The sequence below is a fragment of the Epinephelus fuscoguttatus genome, linkage group LG5, assembly GCF_011397635.1.
Source record: "Epinephelus fuscoguttatus linkage group LG5, E.fuscoguttatus.final_Chr_v1".
Classification (NCBI taxonomy): domain Eukaryota; kingdom Metazoa; phylum Chordata; class Actinopteri; order Perciformes; family Serranidae; genus Epinephelus; species Epinephelus fuscoguttatus.
Genome location: NC_064756.1, coordinates 35,280,125 through 35,295,624, shown reverse-complemented (window position 1 = coordinate 35,295,624; position 15,500 = coordinate 35,280,125). Strand labels below are relative to the sequence as shown.

General features: G+C 40.0%; 1 protein-coding gene across 3 annotated transcripts in view; it reads right to left on the bottom strand.

Annotated features, from left to right (window-relative positions):
• slc8a2b (solute carrier family 8 member 2b) overlaps positions 1-15,500 on the bottom strand; it is a 233,013-nt gene that overhangs the window by 36,070 nt on the left and 181,443 nt on the right. For all 3 annotated transcript variants that reach the window (XM_049576373.1, XM_049576375.1, XM_049576374.1), the window contains exons 4-10: positions 14,052-14,569; positions 10,201-10,338; positions 9,594-9,821; positions 8,854-9,222; positions 6,195-6,320; positions 3,714-3,909; positions 995-1,125 (exon numbers count right to left, since the gene is read on the bottom strand). In XM_049576373.1, coding sequence (XP_049432330.1) covers positions 995-1,125; positions 3,714-3,909; positions 6,195-6,320; positions 8,854-9,222; positions 9,594-9,821; positions 10,201-10,338; positions 14,052-14,441 — 1,578 coding nt within the window. In that variant the 5' untranslated portion in view covers positions 14,442-14,569. The remainder of the gene's footprint in view (positions 1-994; positions 1,126-3,713; positions 3,910-6,194; positions 6,321-8,853; positions 9,223-9,593; positions 9,822-10,200; positions 10,339-14,051; positions 14,570-15,500) is intronic.

Genomic DNA, 15,500 nt, shown 5'->3' with positions numbered 1-15,500 from the left:
ACAAAAGAAAAAGTAGGTAGTCCGAATCAATAATTATCTGAAAAGATCAAATATTTATGTAAATCTCCTCTTTTACAAGCTCTGCTGTCACAACTGAATACAGACCAGACAAAAAACTATATTAACTAATATAATATTGAAACTAATTTGCAACAGCACATTTGCTGTGTGATAAACTTGGTGCCTGCTGAATTACAATCCTTAACAACATAATTAACTCGTTTAATAAGCGAATCTGCCAAGTCCCAAATATTGATGCTGAACTTATCTGTAAAGCATTCACTGACATTGTTTTCATTTAATTTCCTGCAATATCGTCTTATGCAATAAGGTTTCCACTAATGTGATGATTATTTTCTCAATTAATTATTTGGTCTAGTCAGTCAGAAAATAGTGAAACAGAAAAATAGCTATTACAATTTCCAAAAGCTGAAAGTTTTCTAAATGTCTTGTTTTATGTGACCGACAGTGCAAAGAGAATAATATTCAAATGATGTAAAACAGAGAAACACAGCAAATCTCCCGGGGCTTCAACTCTGAATGTTTTCTCAAAAGCCTCAAATTTTAAAATACATTCAGCTTTGTGTCATTTGGGTAATACCATATGCCCATGTTGTGTATTTTATTATACTGTTCCCTAAAGGAATCTGATATAATGGAGTTCAAGTTGTTCTGTTGGCCTAATGTTCCCCACATTTACTTTGCATTGTTTGAAATTAGAGCACCCCGATTATTATGGGATGGGTGCAAGTGCAGTAAATTTGTCAGCTAATTATTCATTTTGTGAACTCCTCTCCAGCAGAGTATAACAATCTGAGTGAAAATGAGCCGTCCTAAACATTTCCTGTGTTGATGACCAGTACAGGATCAGGTCTTGTCTTTTAGGTGGTTTGTGGTGGTTTTAGTGCCCAGTGTTAAAATGTGTCTGTCTATTCCCACTGTGTCTAAATATCATCTCTCTCTTGTTCCTTGTCTCCCACTCCTCTTCACTCACCTTAATCTCTTTGTGAGTCTCTCCAGGTTTGAACACCAGTGTTCCTTCGCTGTACTCGTAATCTGACCCAGCGTTGGCTGAACCGTCCTCTGTCCTGTAGTCCACATAGAAGGTGTTTTCTCCCAGTCCGCCTAAACAGCAGGAATAACACAGAATAATGCTGGATATACAACAATTCATCATCATCCTTCATTAAAATGTATCGGACATTATGCGTCTCTGTATAAAAACTTAACACAAACAAGCTGTAATGTTCACAGCTCAGTTATGACAAGATTTTATTGATACTGATAAAACTCTAAGGTAAATCTAAAGTAAATGTGCTTCTCATTATCATAATAATGTTGTCGCTGGAAGTTTCCTTTGTGAGGGACTGTAGATAAACTCTGCTGTACAAATTAGACCTAATAAGATTTTACTTTTAAAACACAAATAAAATAGCAGTGTCCATCCCTGTGGTGGAAACGGTGAAGCAGTCTTTAATTCAGTGGTGGAGAGTACAGTATTTTTTAAGCTACTTATGCTTTCCATTTTCTCCTACTTTATACTTAAACTCCACTCCACTCCACAGTTCATAGGGAAGTACACTTTTTACTCCACTACATTCATCTGGCAGATAGCTTCTCGTTATTTTTCCTGTTTAAGATTTTTTTCAAACTTCTTAGGAAATCACCTTAGAAAATCCAAAACCTGATACATGTGTGACGTGTTCTTACGTTATAGATAAAACTACCCTACAATTAATACAGTGATTTAAGTAGTACTTATGATTTTTAATTGCAGTACTTTTACTCATATTTAAAAGTCCCGTGTGTAGGATTTAGAGGATATATTGGCAGAAGTGGAACATAATATAATAAGTTTTCTTTAGTGTATAATTAACTGAATTCACCATCTGCCTGCTTAACTACCATGGGTTCTAAAGCCTTAAGCCGTTCTGCCTCTCTCTGAACTCTCTTTCCACTTTTAAATACTGTCTGAAAACACACCTTTTCAAGCTGGCGTATTCGGTCTAATTTAATGGAGACACACATATGGTGACCTGCACTGATGATGACTTTACGATGATGATTTTATTCCAAGTATTTATAATTACGTTTTTCTTTGTCTAGTCATTTTAATAAACTCATTGTATAGTGCAAAATTGTTTGATTTCATAATCTATGGATACATTTTTTACTGTGTCTTGTAAGGTGTCCCTGAGTGCTCTAAAAGGTGCCTATAAATAAAATGCATTGTGTTTTTGTTACCTTAAAATGACCCGTTTATGTCTACACAGGAAACAGATCCTCATCCACCAAGTCTGCCATATTGCACCATCATGTTTCTACAGTAGCCCAGAACAGACAAACCAAACACTGGCTCTAGATGGGGCCATATGCCTTTTCGTGTTGGCCTCTCCTCAACAAGCAGCAGTGGAAAAACATGATTTTTTAACGTGAAACCACTGTGTTTATATGTTTATAGCATTTAGACTGACTGCCTCGCACCCTGCCAAGATGACAGTGACAATCTGTGGTATCCCTGATCCTGGGATACCATTCAAAAATTAAAATTTGTTAGTTGAACAGAATTTCTTTCTTTATTTATTTACTTAAGTTTGCTATGGCTGCTTGGCCTGCATTATGAAGATATACAAGGTGGCTGGACAAAGAAAAATGTGTGGCAGCTAATGTGATGTCTCCAGTGCTCTCTGTGCACACACAGTCATGTTTGCTGCAGCAATTTTACACACACATCAACATGAAAACTAAAAGCATACTAAGTGATACATATTTACGGTATTGTAAGATATTATTGAAAACTGCTGATGCTCTGTTTTGCAATTATTTAATGCTATTTGATGTGTGCAATCCAACAGCTGCAGTGCGCTCCACAGCTGACCACAAGTGAATGATGGTGGTGAGACAGCGCTGATGAATACTGAGCAGAATTTGATTTGACATTTGAACTGGCTTATAATTTTTATGACTGTAAGGTGTTTATGGAAAGGTTAAGGCTCACTAGCACAAATAAAACTGCTGGACTGAATATTAATAAATAAAAAATAAAGTGGATCTGTAAGTACTGTGTGATATGAAGTGAAATTAAATGTCCGAGAGGCATCATTATAGGCAGAATGATTCCTCTCACATTTACTTTCCACAATCTGGCTTCAATTCATCACCTCACCATCTGCTTCCCCAATTTCCCCTGCCTCAAAAATGTTTGTGTGCATGGGTCAGAGTTTCTGTAGAGGTGTGCACATTCTCCCGTCAAGTTTGTTTTTATAGATCACAACTTTGCTGTAAATGACACTCCTGGTTTGTTTGTTTTGGAGAGGAAGACACTTCTGTGGATGATTCGGTTCTTGGTAAAAATCTCCTGAACAATGAACAGTGAAGGAATCCTAACAGGGAGCCTATGCTTGGCATATGGGAGACGTTTCAGGTGGTTTCATTTGCAATCCTCACTGCTAACTGTCAGTGTGCTAACTACACACTGCTCCTTTAAAGGAGAAGTGCAGTGTGTGTTAAAATGAGTAACCACACATCAGTTATGGCTTCAAGTTCAGATTGCAGAAAATGATCTGATGAGCTCAGAGAATAAAACCTGAACAAATCAATGCTGGATAGAAATTTAATTCAAATGTAAGCATTTATGTTAAAGCACAGAAACCAGTCTCAGCCTATTTTAACTCATTTGTATGAACTCAATATTAACTTATTTCTTTCACTACCTTGGCAGACTACAGTCAGTGTGAGAGTGCCACAGTTCTCCATGCACTGACTGTGGGCGCTTTCGAATGAGATGCGGCTGCATATCCCCATGTCCTCTTCCTCTGGTGCTTCCTCGTCGGTTATAGCTGTGCGGCGAGCGTGGTCGGCTGCGTGCTTCTTCAGGACGTTTCCAGCTCCAATCATCATTCGAGTTGCCTTGACAGAGACAGACAGGGGGAGGCATTAAGAAACAGAAAGTACCTAATTTCTTTCACATCTGACATCAAGAAACAGGCAGGAATTTCCTCAATGTAATGTGTTTCCAGTGATGGAGGAAGTGTTTAGATCCTTTAATTAAGCAGAAGTACTAATTCCACACTGCTGTTACTCAAGTATAAGTATGTAAGTATAATCAGGAACACGTAGTTCAAGCATTAAAGATATAAAAATGTCCCCTGTAACTGTTGTACTACTATTTATATTATCATTAGATTATTATATGTAATGCATTAATGTAAAAGAGGGTCTTACTAATTTTACTTCTGATAAAAAAAAACTCTGAGATTATAAAGTCATACATTTGTCAGAAAATAATTCAGATATTCTCTGAGTTTAAAGTCACAAATTTACAAGAGAAAAACTCATATATGTATTTTCTAATTAATTAATTTATTTGTCAAGGAACAGTTGCTTCACTTTGCAAGGCTAGATCAACCTCATCCCGTCACGGTCACACTTTATTTTACCGTACACTAATAAGATATAATAAGCTGTACTTTGTATTACATTAGACCAACAATGTGTTTATTTATGTAAGATATTTATCTGTATTCATTAGGTTTATATTTGGGTGTGTAAACTCCCCTTTACCCACTTCTCTCCTCATTCAGCGGGAGAAGTGAACGTGAGCACAGATGATGAGCGATTCTTTTGCCCCAAAGTCACTGAGGTAAATATTGGACCCATTTTTCACAAGCTCCAACTCCTCTAAACATCCTGGTACTGAAGTGGAATTTTTCCGACTCACAGATCAGGAGAAAATTAACATTATTCCAGACCTGTCTCTGTCTCAGTAACACACAACAGATGATGTGATTTTGTATTCAGTTGATAACAAATATTAAGCTAGCAGATGCATAATAAGGAACATACATTAAATATGTACTGTAAATATTGTAAATGTTTTGAATATGCTTTGATCCATTCACACCACCTTCAAAACACTTCAAAATGAGGCAGGAGAGGCAGGGGAGAGACGATCATGGCCACTTAGGAGCCAGGAAGTGTATGCAATTGGTGCAACTTGTGATGAGTTATCTTTTGTTAGAGAGCAGCTTTGGTTTGTGCATGACACAGACACATTTTAATTTCATTACAGTTATCTTAGCATGAATCTTATATAATACTCCGCAATTAAAACATAATTTTGCTATGATTGAGTCGCAAATCAATTCACGTTATTTGTTCATTCACGGGCAAACGAACAGCCCATTTTCCCCACTGTGACATGCATTTTATTTATTCAACTTGTGTACTAATATATACAAATCTGTGCATCAATTAGTCATTTTGTCTATTAACCAAAGATCTAGTAGCTTCCACCAGTCAAGTTTTTTCTAGCAAATATGTAACTTAAATCCCCCACAAATTTATGACTTTATAATCTCAGAGAATATTATTATTGTTTTGTATATCTGTGAGTTTTGTCTTGTTAATTTACCACATTAATCTCAGATTATATCTCAGTTTTTATCTTGTAATTTTACAGTTTCAATTTGCTCCATATTATTACTATCATTAGTAGTAGTAGTAGTAGTAGTAGTAGTAGTAGTAGTGGTAGTAGTATCATTATTATTATTATCATTATTACTTACAATAGCCCTAAGTAAAAAGTGGTTGAAATGAAAAGTAACTAAAAGCATTGTACTTGGGTAAATGTACTTTTCCCTACTGGATTAAAGACACAGCAAAAGTAGAAAGCTGCATGGGAAGATAAGACTCAAGTAAAATACAAGTACCTTGAATTTCTACCTTAGCTTAACCTGGGGTGACAGGGTGTTTTCAGTTGATGCCCCCTCTCTGTGGAATTCAATACCACACCACATAAAAATATCCCACATTGTCAGCTTTCAAAAAGGCCCTTAAAACCCACCTTGTCAGACTTGCCAACCCCAGATATCCCCCTCTCCCCTAATGTTTCATTTCCCCAGTTGACTCTACTCACTGATGTACTCTTCTTCTTCTTAAGCTCTTGAGTAAATGTACTCAGTTACATTCCAACACTGTTTGTGATTATTGCATATGGGGAAAAAAACAGTTACAGTTGTTGTTGAAACTTTCATTCATGCTCATAAACTATTTGTATTTTCATCATGAGCTGAGTCTGAAATGAGCTGCAAAAACTCAGCTGAAGGAGTCCTTGAACTACTTTGTAGACAACCTTGTGTGTTCACTTCAGGGACTGTTTATGAATAGTGTGTGTGTGCGTGTGTGTGTGTTACCTGTATACGATAGAAAGCTCTGCTCTTCTGTTGGTGCAGCAGTGCGTAGTAGTTGGCCAGCTCCACCAGCTGGTCCAGCTCCTTGTCAGGATATTTCTGCTTCAGCTCCTTCAGGATACGAATCACCTGGAAGAGGGCCGAGAGGACATGCTCATGATTAAAATATCGAAACCACACACAATGACAGCATGCATGGCTGTTCATACAAACACTGAGTGTTGAACTTTCTGTCTCTTTAGCTAGGGGAGGAAGACTGGAGGAAATTATGCTTCAGCTTCCAGCTCAACAAAAACTTTCTGTAATGCTTTCAAACTTTCAAAAGACTAATCCTATTGGCTAATAACCGCTAATTATTTTTATGTGTTGAGTGATGGCTTGGTTTGATGTGTGGGCTGATAAAAAAAATGCTGTTTCCAAAAAGTTAGGATGCAGAGAGCCAACTGGATAAAAGCAACAAAAAAAAATCTCTTAAATTTTGAAAAATAAAATGATAAGCTGACCTATCAGAAGATTTAGGCCAAGGTTTAGCTGCATCCAAAAAATTCAAGGCTGACTCAGAAAATATAAGTTCAGATACTGCAGATGGTCAATCAATTAAAAGCTAAAAGTTTTAGCATCTAAAAGGGCAACAATTTGAACATTTGTTCATGTTCAGAATTTAGGTTGTTCACGGTAGTTATCGCTATAATAACTTGCATGTGTTGGAAAGGGTTCTTTTCAATATCAACACTTGTGTTCCCTGGTGCATGATGTTGTACACTGTCAAACCATAATTAAGCATGGTAGATGGGCTGCTTACCTTTTGTTCAACCAATATCAGACTGTTGTCAAATAACCACAGGCGCTTCAAACATGTTGACTTGATGAATTATTCTACACAGTTTCCTCTGCACATCAACAGGCGTGTTGGAAACCAAATGCACTGAAAACAGTTCACATAGCTTCACAAAAAATTGTGAAATTTCTTTAAACTTCTTGCTCCACTTATAATTCTCTCAGGGCCATCTGTTCCTGTCAGTCTTTACCTGCTGAATCCATCCTAAACACCAGTTAATTGGGGTAACAGCTGTGCATCATCTTTTTTTAAACAAGACTGGCCAAAAGGGTTACCTGTAGCCCCACATTTTTAATTTTCAATACAGGTAGATGTGACGCTGTGAGGAGCAACATGATGTGATAAAGTTTAAAACTAATTTTCATCTTACATCCCAGACAACAATAATAAGTTTCCTCTGTGGAAAATTTTATGCAGGGTTCCCAAACTGTCGTTGCTTCATGATGGGGAGAGCTGAATGTAATAAGCCACGACTGTCACACAATAATAATGCCTTCTTTCTGTCACAGGTACACCAAGGGAGCCTGGCCACAAAATTACCACAAGTGTGTTTGGCACTTCCCCGGCGTACTTGGCAGCACCTGACTGTGATCTGGCCGTGCTGCTTGATTCATGATAATAGAGTCAGTGGTGCCTTCTTGTGTGCAAAGAAAGTCTTTTTTTCCCCTTGTTTTGGCATCAGTGGTACCCAACATGAGTGAAATCCTAAGATCTGAAGATGTGTCTGACTTCTGCAACAAAAGTCAGATTTTTTTTTATGTTCTGTGGTTGAAAAACTTGATGACTTCACCTGGCAACACTGGATTTAACATTTTGAGTGAGCGGGCGGATAATATCTGTGTAGTTGTGCATGACAGCATTCGGGCCAAAAAAGAACTTCTATTTGGTTGTAAGTCAGTTTTCATCCAAATATAAAGCATATTTTCACTTAATTTCCAAAAAATTTGTGGAAGAAAAATGCAAATGAGTAAGCAGGTTGAGAAACAATCCTGTCTGAAGCGTCCACACAGGACATGAGCTGCTGACCTTGTTGTCTTTCATCTCCTTTCGTCTCTTTCATTCTGTCCTTCTCACTTTTCATCCTGGGGATGTTTCTCCCTGTGTGTCTCATTCCTCCTCAACCTCTCTGACCCTCATTATCGTATTTTCATCTTTGTCCGTCAAACCACCCACACGTTATTCTCTTCTCTCCCTCTCTCTGTCATTAACTATCAGACTGCTCGTCTCACTTCCTCTCTTTCTTCTCCTCACCGGTAAAACAACTGATCTCTGTTCGGCTATTAACAAGTTTAAATGTGGCTAATGTAACCTTTCTCCCTCTGCATCTGCTTGAGACGGTTAAGTGCTTTTTGTGTAAACTTATCTATCAAGTAAAGAGGAACAACATTTACATACAAATTGGTATCACTAAATACAGAACAAAGCATGCATCACTTTAGTAAATGGAAATCTGAACTGGAGCCATTCATCGCAGCTGGAGACAGCAACTTCTGCAGGAAAATGATCCATTATTTTGCTCTTACATCATGTCATAATTCTGACAGCAGAAATTGTGTTTTCTGTGTTAACTGCGTTTTGTCACCAACACAAAACCTGGGAAATGAGATTACAGACTTATTACAGAGCACATTCTGCAGTGATAACAGCATCTCTGAATGTATTTTACAGCTAATGTGTAAATTAAAAACTTTCTTCTCTCTCTTTGTCATTTCACCCTCTGTAAACAATCTGATGCTGAATTTATGTTGATGAGTAGTCATATCAATCACTGCTGATGAGCTGAAGTTTATTGGTTATGTTATAATTTCTCTCCCTCTCTCTCACCTCTTTGCGGCTTTCATCCAGCTCCTTGCTGCTCTCCACATTGACCATTGCGCTGTTGGAGTTGGGCAGGTTGGCCCCTGCGCCGATGTTATTGGCTGCAGTGCCCGCTGGGCCATCCTGAGTTCCACCTCCACAGTTCTCGGCGGGGACCACGGCACCCCCTCGTGATGGGAATTTGCCATCTATGATCATCTCCATGCCGCCCTTGTTGGGCGTCAAGTCTCCCTCGGTCTCCACGACGATGCCGTGGCGCTTGTCGGCACGGTAACGCTTGCCCATGTACTTGTAGAAGAGCAGGCGGCGATCGGCGATCCAAGCCAGGATGACACAGACTGGGAAGTACAGCAGGGTCACCAGGGCCTCCCACACCTGGGACACACACACACACACACACACACACACACACACACACAGTCTTAAACATCATCAAAAGGTAAAATGTCACATCCCTTTGGGCACACAGCTCCTGAAACTGGCTGCAGGTAAAATCGTAAGTGGTGTAATTCTGGTGTAATGTGGCATAAACTGAGAGAGAGGATGGAGTCCAATGAAGACAACATCATTACTATGGATAGGTCTTTTAAATAATTTCTGTATCCCAGTTCTTGCAATAATTTATCAAGTAGAGTCAGAATAGAAACCAAGCAAAAATATGTACCATGGATTTCCTTTGTGCCTTAATGCTGACTGTGCAGACAAACATTGTCACTCTTTCCTTTTTCCTTCCAAACCACACTCACCTCCACCACGCCCGGCGACATGACAGAAAGGATGAGGTAGAGCCAGATGTAGGCGAAGATGCTCCAGAAGGCGGTGATGAAGAACACCCTGAGGTGTTTGATCTTGCGGGTCTCGCCTTCGGGGATCGTCCACACGCAGATCCCAATGATCACAAACATGTTGAAGGCGGCGCTGCCGACGATGGTTCCTGGTCCCAGCTCACCAGCCTTGAAGTCGTGACCGCACACCTGAAGAGATTGTGTGTATGTGTGTGTGATGTTGTAGTAGGAGGGGAGGGAGGAGACCGATTAAGATGACAAGCATCGAAACAAACAAAAGACAGGGAGGTAATTGTCAAACACTCTTTAACAACATGGTTTGTTTTGCCAACTGAGCAGTCATTATGTTTTAAAATGTGATGCAAAATTATCGCTCTGCTTTGAAAATGTTAAACCAGTCTCAAGATATTAAAGTCATACAGATAAAAACTAATGAGAAGAATTCTGCTTTGGAATAAAGAAATGAAACATAATGAAGATGAAAGGAGCAAGAGAGAAGAGCAGGGAGAGGGTGGTGGTGGCATCAATGAATCCAGACAAAGACACTGTGGAGTGTGTGTGTGTGTACCTCTATAACAGACAGCAATATCTCTGGAGCACTGGAGCCGAGAGCCATGAGTGTCAGATTGGAGACTGTTTCATTCCAGATTCGAACCGTTGCCACTGATGTTTCCCCGTTGGGCATCGTGATAGTCACCTCCTTCTCCTGTTGGTCCAAACACACACATGCAAACGTTAATTCTGACAAACTGTACATTATTTCCCATGTTGAACTCTAAGTTTAACTCCCTGCACACCCCCACAGGTGTGTCCAATTCTTTTGTCTGATTGGACCTCTACTCGGGTTGAAGGTGAGCCAAGCTTTATAGCTCATTACCTCAGGTCACCAGATTAACTGAAAAGGTGAATGTTATTCCACTCTAACAGGTGCAACAAAGCTAACAGGAGAGTGAGAGGATCAAACAGTCTGCATACACACACACCTGAGAGGAGGTCTAATCATCCAGAATAATTGAAATCCCTTAAATCCTAAAATGTAAAGATAAAAAGTTGTGAGGACCGGGTGAGCCTCCAACTGTTCTTAGACCAGTGATACTCAACTTATCACCCGTGGGCCAAATCTGTCCCTCAACAGGGTGCTGGGTGGCCCGCTGACCACTTCCTAATTAACATTAACAATGAGTTGATTCACATTGGTATTTTTGGTAGCCCTACTTTGAATGGACATAAGGTTCCAGAGAGCATAAAAAAGCATCAAAAACAGCTTGTTTATCAAGAAAAAAAGTGCCAGGGGAGGATCACCAGGAACCCCTGACAGAAGTTTTTTATATATTAATTATATTTGTTTACTGACTGGTTCCTGCCTCCTTTCATTTTGCAGAAGTGGCCCCTGAGGTAAACAAGTTGAGTATTCCTGTCTTAGACCATTTGTTGTATGAAATTAATGGTTTAGATTTAGAAAAACACACGTTATGTACCTTGTAGTCTTAATAGTAATACTTAGCTGCTGAATTTAAGTAATATTATGTTATAATATGTTACATATAAAGTAATATTTACTTCACCAAAAGAAGAGAAACTTAAACGTTGACTGACTGACAGCTGATCTCTGGAAGAACCGCTGCAGAAGCAACACAGCTGAGTGCTGAGCAACAAAGATAACAACGAGAAAAGACTGTGAATCTTAACCTGCTATTTAACACGGAAATACTACATTAAATATCATGTTTAGAATCACCAGGAGAATAAGGGTTCAGCATCTTCCTCAAGGACACTGTGACAAATAGTTGCTGTGGGATCAAACCTGTGACTCTGTAATGACAAACAGTCTCCCAGAGCTGCCTGCTGTCCACATTTATCATTATAAAGACATATTTATCTCTCTGTCTCTGCTGTATTCATCACTATATGCTGTTTATTCACTGACTGTGTGTATTGAACCAACCAAAAGAGCTGAGGTGTTTTGTCTGCCACAGTGATGGATTGTGGGATACACAATAGGACATCCATTTACCTTGACCCTGATAAGGATGGATGAACACCCACCTCCCTCCATTAACTATTTTGTTTCTATTTATTCATCTCCCCTTTGCATTCTGCTATTCTCTCTATCACCTCTGAGTGTTAGCGCTGCGATCCTACTTTCAAACTACATTCACAGACCAAAGTGAGATAGAGCAACTTTTCCTGAGGTGAACTAAAAATAAACCTTTAAAAGCAAGACACTGAACTTATAAATGTAAAGCTGATCAGTACAGTGAGTGATGAGCAGAGTCGTGGGTCACTTCCACTTGCTGTAAGAAAAGAGGAGGGTATGGCAGGAGGCCAGCCATGTTAACATACTATAGACAATTCCTGTTCTCCATAATGTAGGTTAAGGTGAGATGGGGTTTAATCTTTAATCGTGTCTTTACATAATGTTACATCTAAATGAGTCATCTGACTGGCTGAAAACACCACAGGAAAAATGTGCCAGGTAAATGTTGAGTCCTTTTCCTGTTAAACAATCTTGTTAAACTTGTACTGTCCTCATAATGAAGAGTTTGTCCTCCCTGTCCTCTTTCCTCCCTCCAGCTGACCTTCACATGTCCTCGCCCTCCTCTCTCACACTGAACATCAGCCTCTGTTCAAACCTCCTGGGACCCTTCCTCTCTTTTTCTACAGTGCTTATGACTGCATGACCTCAACACACGCACACAACCACACACCAGCTGTACTTTATACTGAGAGTGATAAACTGCACTTCAGTAATTATCTCCGCCAGGTGTAGGTCTGGAGGGGATCATGCATTGGTCGTGTGTGAGTCCACACACCATGCTACTGGACCAATCAGTCTAATATTTTTTGTGCACATTTTTGATTGTATGCTCAATGACCTCTCGTGGTTGTATTGATTTATAATTGTTGAAAAACCAGTTTCATTGATCGCTGACTCCTCACTCCTCTTAACTGGCCTGTTGGGGCCCCAAGTTTTCCAGAAATCGGCTTGGCTAAAAACAACAAGCCTTCCCGAGTGTTGCAGGCCACATTTGGTCTTCATTGTGTCGCACAAACTGACATTCACAGAAACATTTGATCTTATTTTAAACCAGAGCCTGATACATTATGATCCACTACAGTTAAGCACATTACGAGATGAATTAGCCCCCATTTTTATTATCTTCGCTGCCATCTTGACCATAAGGGAGCTGGGAAGGACAATTGGGCTCTCCACTGTCCTGCTGCAAACCACTTTTGTTCTGGTCTCTACATGGCATCACACCACCCTGGTAGCATTTCAGAAGTAAATTTTTCCTTGATATTCGTGCTTCTACCATCAGTAAGTGAGTAGCCTACTGTAGTTTAATGGTTTGTTTTTTCAGTCTTTTTTAATTGTGTTTACTGATGTTAATTCCAACTCTGTTGTGTTGTAGCGTACAGACAATGTTAACACTTTTAAAAGTCCAGTTATGCCACAATGCTGGATTTACAAGAATTGTCTAAAGTGGCCATTTTCATCCCGTCATCAACTGGCGGAGATCTGCACTCTACTGGGTGCACTTTCCTGGTTCCTACTGTATTCGCTCCAAACAGATACACTTATGACCATCATCCTCTTAGGTATATATGCAGCTCTGCTTCTCTGTCTCTGAAAACAGCTGAGGGTCATTTCAATTATCATAGAGGATAAATGGATGAAGAGGGAAATCTATATTAATCCCCATTAAGGGAACTGATCAGGCCTGGCTTGCTGTAAAGAGACGATATGATGATGCAGACACATTCACTGGTAGCTTCACTTCCTCAGTGGACATCAAACACTCTCACTAACCTTGAGCATAACAAGCACTAATGGGTGATTAAACATGCATGCACTACCTTATAAATGAATTCATATAAAGTAAGTCTATTTTCAGTTGTTTGCTGCATGGTCAGCATGGCTTCTGTCCATTCACAAACATTATGAATCAACTGCTGCCGATTATGGAGAAGTTTGAGAGCTGATGAGGCGACGTGGCTGATTTAATGCACCATTATCTCTGTCAATATAAGTTCCAGCTGTGCCAAAACACACCAGAGGGGGAAATATTAGAGGCTGTGATGTGTATGAAATAATCAAATCTGTGCACATGGAGTTTCCTAGAATTAATGTTTAACAAATAAAGTGTTGAGTCACCTTGAGGTGCTTTCAAACAAATTCTGTAACTAATACTTTGTTCCTTGAAGAATAAGTGCTCATACAGCTAAAGAGATTTGTGTGGCAATTTAAAATCCATATAACTTTTCAACAAAAAAAAAAGAGTCAGAAGTCAAGTCATAGACAAGCTACAGGTTCACTTCAATAACTCCATCAGAACTATTAAACTCACAGGATTCAGTTATGGTGGTCGCAATATTCCCACTGATTCCTACTTAACTACACCACCCACTCAATCTCACCTGTGACGTGATGACCTCTATGGATGCCATGAAGCGGTCTGCAATGATGGACACTCCCAGGAACATGTATATGAGGGACACAAAGTAGACCACAGCCCTGGCCACCTGGTCGCCGAGCCCGGGCCGGTTGGGCTGCCAGACGGGCAGCAGGATGCCCGGCCTACACACCGACACTTCCTCACACTTCAGATTTTTGCCAGTTGTGGTGTTGTTTCCAGAAGACATGGATGGTGGGAAGGAGGAAGGAAACATAGAGGGTGAGACCACCCGGGGGAGTTCAGTGCCGCTGCTGGGGTCAGTGCGCTGGGACTCTGACTGGCAAGGAGGCAGGGGGAGGAAGAAGAGGAGGAGCAGGAGGAGGACGTGGGTGGGAGAGGCCAAGAGAGACATGATGGCGTGTGGTTCTCACAAGAAGTGGGAGGAAGGGGTGAAGTAGAGGAAGAGGGGATTAGGCTGAGGAAGAGGGAGGTGGGAGGGGGAGACGCTGCGTAGAGCTGAGGGTGGTGCGACTAGCTCACCTGCGGGGAGACAGAGAGAATGAAAAGAGAGAGAGCAAATTAGTTTGTGACTCACTGAGGAGACCTTTAAAATCCAGACCAGACAGCAATATGTCTAAATACAGCTGTTTTTATTTTGTTTTGACAGAGCAGACATGAGAGGACTGCAGAGGCATGTTAGACTGAACACAAAGCACATTTAAGAGGAGTGGACACAGAGCAGACTCGCTCTAGATGATGAGCATTAAAGCCTAGACGTCCACCTGAGTGGAAAATGAGGTAAAAAAGTTTTAAGATCAGTCTTAGTCAAATACACTCACAGACATATGCAATCAGTGTGTAATCTGCACAACTTAGATTGTCTGTGGCAAATATGAACTATAAACATTTAAAACAAACCTGAAGAACCTGCTGAGCAAGCAACAGAGACTCCAACCTTTCAGCAGGTGCAGAGCAGCATCTACAGCACTGGGTGCTACAGAAGTTACCACAGAGGACAATGTGTTCATAATCTTATTTTTTTCCTAGCATGTGGAGAAATTAGTGATCTGAGGAAAGTGGAGGCTCATGCACACCTTCTATGACTTGACACGTGACTAAGTCATGACTTGACATGACTAAGACACGTGCGTAGGAGGAAAATGTCTCTACAGTAGGTAAGAGAAGAGAATTCCCGCTCACTGTCCTATTACTAGCAATAAATTATATTTAAACACGCAACGTTAGTCCTTAGATCTTCATCAGGTATAGTGAAGGAACAAGGGACATTCCAAAACAGATTTAGATAGCACCTAAATAAATGTTCATAATACATTTTTAAAATTAGTCTATCCAAAAACATGACTAATATGTCAACAGTGAAGTCAGGCTCATGATAAATTTTAGGACAAAACCATAGCAAGGACCAGAACGTGGTGTATTTAAATAAAGTTTAATGCAAGTAATAGGGCAG